General features: G+C 41.3%; 1 protein-coding gene across 1 annotated transcript in view; it reads right to left on the reverse strand.

Annotated features, from left to right (window-relative positions):
• LOC131591757 (anoctamin-2-like) overlaps positions 1-12606 on the reverse strand; it is a 159477-nt gene that overhangs the window by 142605 nt on the left and 4266 nt on the right. The window contains exon 3 of the mRNA XM_058862788.1: positions 9471-9878. Within this exon, the coding sequence (XP_058718771.1) occupies positions 9471-9878 (408 nt within the window). The remainder of the gene's footprint in view (positions 1-9470; positions 9879-12606) is intronic.

The following is a 12606-nucleotide window of genomic DNA, read 5'->3' on the forward strand; positions in this document are numbered from 1 at the left end:
TTTGGCCTGAGTTTTCTGTGAAGAGACTTGCCAGTTGGTGGCCAGATGTGGCAAAACATCCCTATACCAACAAATACTTTCCAGGAGAGTCACTTGTGAACTGTGGCTCACAGGTGAAAAACAACCCAGGGTCCCTTGTGGTGCAAGCTGTATCTTAGGTCGTCACTGTGGTGCTCTCAGGTGCCTCCTGCAACACATCAGCTGAAAAGCAAAGCAAGTCCTTTAATGAGCAAACTTTGGTGCCTCACTGAAACTTAACCTGCCCAGCTTTGGGTGAGCAGTTTTTTAAGGACAGCTTTGAAACAGGAGACAATAAGGGAGGGAGGAAATTTTGCACAGAAGTTGCTGAGAGAAAAGCATTTTGGAACCATGAAGTCTGCAAGTCCAGCTGTCCCAGCTGTGGATTTTCTCAATGGAGAGGATCACATTTAATTAAATATTCTGAGTTGAAAGGGACCCACAGGGGTCATCAAGATGTCTTGGATGTTGTGACTTCACACAGGCCTGTGAGTGAGGGCAGCTGATGGGCAGCAGGGAAGGGTGAAGGGCTGACCTCGCACCAACCAAAGAAAGATACAGTGACACCAAGGACTGGAAAGATTTCCAAGAGTTGAAACATGAACAGCAGAGGGGTCTTTTAAAAAAAAACCAAAGTAGTCAGAACAGGATCCCGGATATGGAGAAAGAACATCGTGGACAGAAATGGAGCACCTTGTGGTGGCCAGGCAAGCATCCCTGCAGTCTGGTATGAAGGGACAGAGGGGAATATACAGAGGCCAGAGGCAGGTGAGCAGGTCAAGCACTGGTGAGATGAAGCAGGCACCACTCACCAATCTGTGAAAGCTGAGCAGTGCCACTGCAATCAGAGAGTAAACATTATCCAGTGAACTCACAGGGACCTGTAACAAGCAGGGAGGCTTGCCAGGGCTGGGAGGCACCACAGTGGGTTGACTGCACTGCAAAAGCCTGAAAGTACCCCTAATTTAACAAAAAGCATGGTATGAAATTTCCTAGGTCCCACGAACCAGAGTATGCCCACTGAAAAGGTGGAAGAACCTTCCAGTGACCTTCCTTAGCAACATGGTCTTCAGGACATTACTTTTGTCTTGATGACCTAACAGGGCTCAGTGACAGCTGAACATTTGCACATCCTCAGAGGCAAGCAAGGAATGATCAGTCAAAGCCTGCAAAATGAAGCATGGAATATGAAAGTTGGAAAAAGAGCAAGAACACCAGAGGTTTCCTAGACAGGCTAACTTATAAATGGGTGAGGATAATAGCAATGAGGCAAGCAAGGGATAGAAACAATGACACTTAATCCAGCAAAACTAAAACTTGAAAACCCTGTGACTTACAGGACATGCATGGAGTTGAAACTTTCAAAGCATTAGGAAACTCAAGTTATCCTTCACACCCTGTAACCAGTTTCAGTAGGAGCAGACTTAGGACTTTGAGTGACTTGAGGAAAAGTCCTAAGTATAGGATGGGCAGCAATATCCTTCCCCATTTTGAGGGGATTAAGGAAAAATTACAGTAGTTTGAACTAACACTTTGGAGATGTCAGCATGGAATTCTGCTTAAGTCTTTGCAGGATTTTGAATATATATATTCTATATCTCTGAAATGTTAATTTTTCTTCATATTACTAAATTACTCCAGGTAAACCACAACTGAGCTTAGTGAACACATAGACAAAGACTGGAGAGAAATTCCCCATGTCTGAATTGGGACATGACTAAGGGAAATGCAACTGGGCTCCCCCGGAACAGAAGGATGTTGATATTTTTCCAGAGTACTGTGTTGGCTCCAACCTACGGAAAGCAATGGTCACCTCTACATTTACATAGGAAAATGTTCCTATTGGTATATTTTTCTTCCCCTGAAAAGGTTGCTGTTCCAAAAAAAGAGAGAAATATTAGTCCACAAAGCTGTTCAGTCATTTTCCCACCCCAGCTACAAGTAGCTCATTCTGTCCCAAATATCTTTTATTTCTTTTACCAGGAAATATCTTAATGAAATTCCAAGATCATCTACTGAACTTCACCCCCAGGGTTTCCTTAAAAGTACAGTGTATGGGGTGTCAATCATTTTAGTGATTCTATAATGCTTTAAAATGATTACAGATTCCAGGAATTGAAGGGAGGAGCTAGTAGAGAATTTATTAATTAATTTCTAGATTGCAGAGCTTAAAGCAAACATATTCATTATCAGCATATACAAACAAAACAAAACAGCCTCCCCCAAAAAACCAACAAATAAAAAACCATGCACCAGTTCAAATGAAATAATTTTCTGTCCAATCATTTAGTTTCAGGGATGAAATCATTGTTACATTAATGCTGACCTGGAATAACTGCACAGAAATTACAGAATTTTATAGAATGCAGTACAATATTACATAAATCAAGATCTAACATGATTTTTTCTCTGGGCTGTTACTGTGAGCACATACACAAGAGAGGCTCAATAGTGGGCACATATTTATCAGCACTGTGTACCAAGGAGAGAACCCACCCAGAAGGGTAGGTTTTCCATGCTGTGCATGGGGATTTAGCCATCAAACTCTCACTAATGCTAATGAGAACTGTGCAGCCCAATAGTACTCTGCTAATACTTTTTTTCCTTGTTGTTCTTTTCAGGACAAAATAATGGCTGACCTGGAACCACTGGAATGACGGAAGCAACTCCGTGAAATGGTTTTGACTGATTTGCCTTGTTCTATGAGTTAATAGATCTTGCAGTGACCAGACACTTTGAATACAATCTGATTACAATTTGTGGCTTTCACATCATGGTTTCCTTTTATTTTTTTCCAGGATGTAGGTGTGTGGAACAGTTAACAAATCTTTCCCTTTATGACAGCTTGCCCCCATAAATCTGTGTTCATCCACAGGAACTACCACTGAGTTGTTGGAACTTCACCCCTACCTAGAACTTAGGTCTGTAAAGGATTTAAGAAACAGTTGGACCTGAAGAGAGTGTTCTGATTACTAAGGGGAAATCCCTTTGTTTTTTCTTGAGCAGACCCCTCCACTGTTCATGTTGAAAATCTTGAATCCAGTTTTCACCCCAAAATGCCTCCCTCTCAATTGCAGTATAACATTCAAAAGTGTAAGCAATGTAAAATGTCTTGGGACATTTCTTCCCTACATGGGATCATTCCTTCCCTACAGCGTCTCGCTTCCTAGAAGAATATTGCTTGTCTGTCTGAGCACAATGTCATGAGCAACATGACATTATAGTAACTCAGACTTGGGCAGAATGACACACAGAGCCATTAGAGTAATCAGTAAAGCATGAAGAGCTCAAAACACGCAAGAATCCTAGAACCCTGAGTCATTATTTACATTACCTTTCCCTGGATCTGCCAAAGATAGCAAATTCCACCCCCTCACCCCCTATACACACAAACAGTTGAGAGTTTTTTTCCCATAAGACAGTCCTATCCTGCAAGGACTATTTTCCACTGTCAGATAACCCCCAGCCTTTTCTCTGCTGGAATCCATTCCTGAATCTGAGAAGGCAGAATGACACCTTATGGAATGCCTTTTAATTTGTCTTATGGCAAAGGGACAAACAGACAGAAAAAAAAATTACAAAAGAGAAAGAAGAAAAAGAGAGAAAGAGAGAGAGTATCTTAGCTCAGATCCTTTATATCAAAAACATAAACCAGTACATAAATTAATGTATATATGTATAAAAGCAACGTATTGAAAACAGTGAACACTTATCTACAATGTTGCACCTGCTCCAAAGCAGAATTCTCGGTGACTCTGATTTAGGCAAAGGATTTTTCTTGAGTTGTGAATTCATGTCTAACCAGCAATACCTCTGAAAAAATAGTGATATCACAGAACAATTACCCAACCAGCAGAAATTCAATAGTGAGAACTCCTTTGGCACTGGAGATACCTGCAGGGCTGTTTGCTGCTAGAGACAAAGTAAGCAGTGGCCTGGGGACAGGAAAGCAAATAAAGTCCCATTTTCCCCTACAAAGGAAGCCCTGAAATTCAGGATTTTTTTTGCTGTGACAAAGAATAGGTCAAGATGCATGAGGCATTGCAATTGGGGCAGTCCTCACCCAGCGCCTCACCCCAATAACAGCAGCCTGACCGCTGTCATTTAATAGCTCAGAAAAGCAACAAATCTCAGGGCCAAATTCCCCAAACTATCTCATCTTTTACTACTGTATTTTCATGAAGCTGCTTTTCATGAAGCTGTACTGGCCCAAATGCCTTGGAGAAATTATCACGATTCAGCCTCCAGGCCTCCTCTGCAGGCACTGTGGCTGCATCACTTCCCTCAGGGCCTCATGTGTCACCCTTCCAGCCTGCCCCAGGGATTTAATTTACACAGCAAAACTTCTGCTGCAAACGAGAGCACTGATAATTAAAATACGTTTTCAGGGAATCATCTGTGAACAGGCCAAGCAGCTGGTTTTGTTACTGTGCATGCCCTATCCTTCAAGTGTCCAGTTCTCCCCCTGCCAAGCCTCAGCAGAGATGAGCAGGCAGTTTGTAGGAATTGAAACAGTTTTCCCAGCAGGTGACAGAACTTAGAACAGGACACAGGGAAATTAAAACACAAATTTAAGAGGCTACTGACCATTTCTACCAGGCAAGTCTGCTAGAAACAGCATTATGTAAAAAAAAGTATGTAAAATTTGGATGCCTCTGGCCCAATCTCATTGTAAATATCACCAGCATATACAACCCTATTCTACCTTCATCTAAAATTCAATATATGGATGACTCTATTTCCCAATCTGCAGACAATTGCTGACATTTACCACTGCTTACCCAAGAGCTTTTTAAATGTTATTGACAAAACATAGATGATTTTTGTACATCTTTTCAAATTTCTCTACATCTCTTGGAAGCCATTTTGACTAAGGTACATAGTTGAGCACAAAGAGTCTGGATGGTAATTAAAATACACAGAGTGATTCTATTCATCTATTCAAGTCACAACACAGTCATTAAAGAAAACCCAGGATTCATAATATGGATTATTAGTAGGCAGCCATTCTGCTTAGCCACCTTTTATTATAGATCATTATTTTACTGCTGATTTAATCACACCTAAATCCTATGGGACTACTTCAAAATCCTGTCTAAAGTGGAGATATAATTTCCTCTTAAATAGTTAATCAACTTGCCAATATTTTTACCACATTCACTCCACTACCACTGAAAATCTTGCCTTGCCTGTTCAACTTTAATTCTGTAAGAGCTGTGTATTACATTTCAGCCCCATGTAAGTAACACACAGGAGCAGAACATGTTTTAGACAATTAATGCTTCTGTAACCAGAGTTGCTGAAAAATATGCATCAAATATTTAAATAATTGGCTTTCCAGAGAAGTATTGCCTTGTTCTGAGTGCTGAGAGACTGAAATACAAAGTCCAAAGACCTAGAGCACAAAAGACCTCAGTCTTTTTCCAATGCTCCATTGCTCTGTATTCTCATTGGCTTCAGGAGGCATTCATTAACAAGGATAAAGGGCTAAGACTCATGTTAAATTTCCATATCCTTTCAAAATTAATGTTAGCTACTATTAAGCCGTCCTCTGCACTTTGGATGAATGATTTTGAGGCAATGTCCACACTGAGTGCCTGCAAGGTGTCTCAAATGTACTAAGGGCATGAGATGTTTTCCTGGGAGTATCCACAGAGCACATTGACAGATTTGGGAAAAAAACGTATTTTTTTTTCTTCTTTTTTCAGGCTTTTAATTACTACTGAATTAAGCAATATGCCTGACATCATTTTGGCTACACTTTGTCTTTGACAGCTGACAGGAGATAAGCCCTCCCCCACTGACAAACTGGGAGCACCTTAGTGCAACAAAACTGCATTTTAACCCCATAAATAAAATCTACTGTTTCACTAAGCTTTTGTTTGGGTCAGGCTGGGGATGTGTTGGGAGGTTTGTTTGGCTGGTTGGGTTTTTAAGTTTACATGGGATTTTCTCCAGAAAAATTAAAAAATATGCCTTGGAATACCAAGCAGAAAAAGCCAATCATAACCTCCATCATCATGTAATATTAACACGAGCATTGAAGACCTTAAGGACTTCCTTCCCCTCATGTGTAATGTAATCAAAGGAGTTTAGTGAGACATTTTTCAAATGCTCAAAAATTGAGGTTAGATAAGCTTCTTGAAGGACAATTTACACTTTGGTTTAGATTTGTCATCATCTTTCACTTGAAATAATATTTCCTCTCCCAATTGCTACTTAGCAAAGTACATTTCACTTCTAGTGTGCTTGAAAACAATCCAGTTTTGTCAGAATGCCAAGGCACATCTCCAGTGTCTTCTTATTCCGAATCTATTATGCCTTACCATGGATAATACTAATTGAAAATGGTGTATGTTGCATTTGCAGTTATTAAAGCAACAGTAAAATTCGAATTTAAGGGAATGACTGGTTTCAGATTAGGTGAAATACAATTATCATTTTTCCTAGGAACAAATAACAAAAACAAATAAAAACAAAGCAACAACAAAAGTAAAGAAATTTTTTTAAAAAACCAAAACAACTAGAACTGCATGTTCTAGTTGTTGCAATGTCCATGGTATTTATTACCCTTCCTGGGTAACTTCATGCCCAAGACTGTCATTGTGCACTTTCTCTTGGATGTGCAAAATATCATCTCAGTTTAAAAACAGGAAAACAAACAAAATAACAAAACAGGAAGATTGTATTAAGCAAAATAAAAGTTTTTCTGAAGGACAGCAATAACAAATGATAGAAAGTTATTAGGAAGTTGAAAATGTAGTCAAAAATTCCTCAATTCACAGATAATAACTGGGTGAATGGAGACAGTCCATAGTCTTGCCTATTTTCCACAAATTCAAAAACAGCAATATGCCTTCTTCCACATATAAATCTTGCACCTTTATTTTTTCTTGTCCTCTTCTTTTACACATTTGACAATATAAGTGAGAATATTGAGAAATAGTGAGAAAAGTGAGAAAGGTGTTTATCCCTAGTTATCAAACACATAACAATCATAATAATGCCACATGTTCGCAAACATTAACATTGTGGAAATTCACACTTTTCCAAAAATGACAGCTGTAAAAATAAAGATTTTTAAATTGTTGGAACTCTATCCTGTGTTCCTAGAGATTAACCTCCTGATGTCTAAAATGTTTCAGCCTACAAAAGCAGCTTGTGCTGTGAGGTTGGTAGACCCAAACCACTCCACAATTCTTTGATTCAGGATATCCCATCATTTTTTAATTACTGGATTTTCTTGCAAAACCATAGGAAGATGATGTGAGGCAGAGAAACCAAGGCCTGCTCTAAACCAAGGGTCCGAAAGTGGAAACCCTCTAATATTTACCTTTGCAGCCAGATCAGACTTATCTTAAAACCTGGTCCAGAGTATATACTAGAGAATATATCTCAATTTCCAATAGTATTATATGAAAAAAAAACCATTTCTTACATTAGCACTGAAACAAACAACAACAAACGAAAAAAACACCACCACACATTCAGTTCAGCATTATCCACTGGAAACGTAGTTGAAAGTCCACTGTGCTATAGAAAAATACAAATGCTGCTTTAAGGCTGTTCTCAGTTTGATGAATTTGTAGACACATCTTTTTTCCCAAGACTAAAAGCAGAAGTTTTTCTCATATCAGCTCAACACACAATTTTAATCCACATATAAGGACAGACATGTGTCTTTCACATGTGTCTAATCAGCACTTTCTATGAAGTTCAGAGCATGAAAATAGGCAGAACCTTCAGCATGTTCCAACAGGAGTTAACTAACAGACAAAAAAAATCAGTGAAGTGAGAAAATAGAAAGGAAATAAAAGCCACAGGTCATGGGCAGGAAGGAAAAAGGATAAGGCATAGTCCTTACAGTTTCTTCTAGTTTCTCTGAAGATTCTGGAAGGGAAAACACTTTCCCCTTTTGATTAGACAGCTTGTGTGTTCGGGAAGGACAGGAGGAGGAGTGGGGAACAGGAGTGACACCGTACACCCACAGAAGTGATGGAATACTTTTTCTTTTGTAATTTTCAAAATCAATTCATTTTTTCCATAAAAGAACTGATCAACAATTTCCTGTGAACTTCCCAGTTCATTTACAAAAAGCCTTTTTCTCTTCATAGCGAAGACTGTGACAAAAAGGGATTTTTTGATCAACACTTTATGACATCATTTATCACTTTATATATTAAGAACATGTGTCATCACTGGGAAGAAGGACAAAACAGAATTTGTATCCAGCTGGACTCAGGGTAAGTAATGAGTCAAATAATCAAATCCAAATCTCCTGCTTGACTTTTTGGGTTCTGATAAAATTCAGAACTGAAAGAGGTCTCCAAAGAACAGCTGTTCTCCTGGGTTTTATGCAATTTGGTTGTAAAAATCATAGCAGTAAGATGGTCATGTACTGAACCATAATCCCAGTGCACAGCATAAAAGAATCAGGATCTGAGATCACTTTTTTTTGCTCAGTGCAAGGGTGCCTTAGCCAGGCTGTGCAATGAAATACAACCCAGAGCCACCTGCAACTCAGAAAGTTAAGCAAGGAAAATGTTAAGAGTCAAAAGACTTTTATATTTCTTTCTACCTCTGCCAGTGATTTAACATGCATACACTATGCCAAGCCAGTGAGTCTCAAATTTTCAGATTTAGTCTGTGATTTGCTCCACATTTTGGAAGTGTTGACTGGTTGCACTGGAAGCAACATGAGCTATAAGTTCTCAGCATGTACAAAATGGAGCCCTAAATCGCTCAAATTTGGTGTCAAGAACAACAGAACACCTAAAACCAGAACCCAGCAGGGATTTCCCTTCATTGGATATAAATATCCATGGCTTTCAACGGGGCAGAAAGAGAGGGCATAGAGCTCAGTGCAACAACATGGATTTGGAAGACCTGTGCCCAGCTGACTGAGTGGCAACAGCCAAGTGAAATAGCCACAGCTCCCAGCTGACATGAGCATAGCCAACATCACACACATGGGAGAAAAAAAACATTATAGGCTGGGATCTTCTCATGTCAAAGAATCGGAGCTGCTCATTCCAAGGGTGGAATGAAGAAAGGATGCAAAACTTACATACAGCTGAGAAGAAAGCTGAGAGTCACGCTGAAAATATTGCAAGGAAATACGAAATGTCTTAGCAGTGTTCCAGCAAATTGCTTAAGTGATATTTTCTTCATTTTAGCAATGTTCAAGTTGTTGGGGGTTTTTTGGTAAGAAAAGTGTGTCTGCTACATACCATAAGAAAACTTAGATAAAGAAATACATTTTCACCTGAAGTAAGATTGATATTGCTACTCAACACTACATTAAACAACAGCAGCCACCATGTCTTTCCCAGGCAGAAAGGACCAAGCAACACATACACCTTACCTTCATACTGTATTTTGGGCATGCAAAGCGGCCATTATCCATCAGGACAGCCAATGCCACATATGAGGAGCAAGTCTCCCCCTCTTACCTCAGGGTCTTTCTCGAGCTCCAGCCCTGCTTCCAGCAGGTTGTGTTCATACTCCTCCCGCTGCAGCCGCCTCTCCTCCTCCAGGGCATCCAGCGGGCTGAGCTCCACCACCTCCAGGCCCGGCAGCCCCGGCCACTCCCGCAGGGCACGCTGGCCATCGTCCTGCTGCTGCTGCTGGGGCTCAGCATGGCCCTTCCTGGTGCCTCCGTTCGAAACCAGGGCTGCAGAGGCAGATCCACGCCTCGGCTCCGGGGAGGCTGCGCTGGGGGCGTGCTGGGCCAGGCGTCTGCGGTAGTGGTAGGCCAAGACGTAGTCAACCTTCCTCTTGCTGTCCCTGAAGTGCAGGCCACTCGGGGAGGCCCTGTCCCTCACCCCTCCCTGGGTCGCTTCCAGGTAGTTGTTGATAATCTGGGAGAGAAACACAGGAGTCACACAGACAAGAAAGCCAAAAAGCCCAAGTAGGTGGGGGGGTCTATCTCCACATGAGCACAGGAAGCCATGAACAATCCAGGTATGACCTACAAATATTTATTTTGCATACCAGTCTCACTTCATTCCTCCTCTGACCTAAACATAGTTCAGTTTAACCCAACACATGGCATCCCTAGGGAAGGGCAAGTACAGAAGCACACCCCAACTCTGTCGCCCTATTCTGCACTTGCACAGACCAAGGGGAGAGGACACCCACATTCTGAAAGGGTACAGAGAAATGAGAATAAGGATTACATTACGGACCATGTGCCATGTGCTGTGGAGCAAAGCAGACAGGGAAAGGAACTAAAAACGGTGACGGAAGGGAAGAAACGATCTTAGCCAGAATAGCAGAAATATCTTTAATGCAGGTTAAGGTCCAGAAGGGCAGGACTGGACAGAAACACTTTGGAAAATAGCAGGGATTAGAAAGGATGTGTCCCATGAATGGCTAGCAGTGCTAGCTTGTATTTTAACATATGAAAAGACTGTGTGACTGACCAGTAACACTGCAAAAGGGAATCCGTGGCTAAAATCCTTCAAACCACCCACGTTGCACCGTCAGCCCCTCAGACCATCCCTGCTCCATCATCTCCCTCTCAGAACCCTTCTGGGATGCAGCTCCTACAGTAATCCTGCCATCACTCTCTAGCCTGGATGGGAATTCTGCAGCATTTCATGTGGAAGTCTGGCACTGACACATTCACTTGCACTTCCCACTCATTAAGGCAGCCCATGAGTTTTCCAAACTGTTTCCAGCCACCATTTCCAGTACAATGCTACAGTGTAAAGCCCTTCAGAGAGCTCTCTAGACCGTTATTCACTGGAATTACACCAGTCCTCCAGTGATGGGATAAAAGCAAGGGTCAACCTGATCCAAAGCAATCATCCTATAACCCAATTCCAAACATTTATGGTTCCCATAGGTGACTGTACAAGCAAAAATCTTGACAGGTACCAGTCAAAGGTTTCTTTCTCTCTTTTTCTCCCCTCCTTATGTGTGCTGGTAGTGCTGAATGCAAAGTTAACCACTTGCTGTATGGAATTTATCTTGTTTGTTAACACAACACAAATTTACGAATGTATTATTATAAATGTGCATATTATTATATTCATCAACACCACCACACTCTTATTTTTCATTGTTTTGCTTCACTTTGTTTTCCACAAAGTAGCTTTCAGTTGTCATGTCACAAAAAAAAATCTTGGGTTTACATGCATGCTACATCCTTCATCCTTTCACAAAACTACCACCAAATAGTCTGTTCTGCACATCACACTTGCCACACCCTTCACATCTAAAGTATATATACAGTCCCTTTAGGCATATCCAAAATTACACACAGCATTGTGTCCTGGTAGAATATAAAACTACTTGTGAAACAGCATTTTATTGCAATTCCTCATTTCCTGATTGGATACATTTTTACATAATACTCACGGGCAGCCCATGCAAACTTCCCGGATCCATCTCTGCCCTGGCGAGGAAAAACCCGTGGCAGATTTCTAGTGTCCCTCCCAGAGAGTTTCAGGCTATACAGTGCAGAAGGAATGATGTCACCAGCAGCAGGTCACTGGCACAAGGCAATGCATTAGCTGGCTCTAGAGAAAATGAGCTCTGAGCATCCTCTCCTCCCTTACTGGAGAGTGTGGGCAGAAACAAGAAGCACAAACAAGAAGCAGAAACAAGAAGCAGGAGGGGGAACAAGAAGAATATGAAAATCATTCCAAGGTTTTCCTGTTTGTTACTGTGTGGAGCCACCTGCCACATCCCAGTCACCTGAGATGGCACCATAGCAACACTTGGGGTTGCTGGAGTTACACAAGGGATGAGGAGAGCCAGCAGTGACTCCCTCTCTGTGGACTCTTCTTCACTCTTGACAGCGAGGTGCCATCCCCATAATTATGGGTGTCCAATTCACAGAAAATAAAATTCCCACAGATTTCACTAAAGACATTTCCTGCCCCTAAATGTACATTGCTTGCCTTACCATGAGATATTCTGGCACAAGAAAACATTTTAGGGAGGAATAAAAAAAAGTCGCAATTTCAAAAACGTCTCTGAAGGACCTATCAAGATCTTTCTGTCCTCCCCTCTCACAGCCACTGCAAAAGTCAGAAACAGTGATTTAAATTACCAGCTTAGGTCCTGCTTTCACTGCTTCTTAATGTTTCCGAGACAAGAAGCCGTCACACCAAGGAATAAGAATATGGGAAGGTAGGATCAGCATTTCAAAACTATTTTGTTCTAGTGGTCTGATAGCAAATATATCATTACAAATACATCCCAAAAGGTGCCTCCTGTAATGACAGCTCTACTCTGAAGACTACAGCCACACCACACTTCCAATGGGAATCAATCCAATCCAGCCCCACCTGGGCACAGCTGGCTCAGGGCTGGCACAGGCACACCCGATTTAGTGATCAACCTGCAGATCTTTTTTGCCACTGGGGGTAATAGCAACCCCCTCCATTCCTGCACTGAAGGATTTTGGCTAAAGTAAGCACTTAAGAAAAGTTTGGTGAGTTTACTGCAGAAATTAATTCTTGCTGTACACAGAGAGACAAATGAACCACCTGAGGTTGTGGTATCACTTCCCTCATAAAGATTCTTCTCCCTGTTCTGATTTAACCAACACAAAGGAGAGTGCGCCTTGCTCCAAGC

Source organism: Poecile atricapillus, chromosome W (assembly GCF_030490865.1).
Source record: "Poecile atricapillus isolate bPoeAtr1 chromosome W, bPoeAtr1.hap1, whole genome shotgun sequence".
Lineage (NCBI taxonomy): Eukaryota > Metazoa > Chordata > Aves > Passeriformes > Paridae > Poecile > Poecile atricapillus.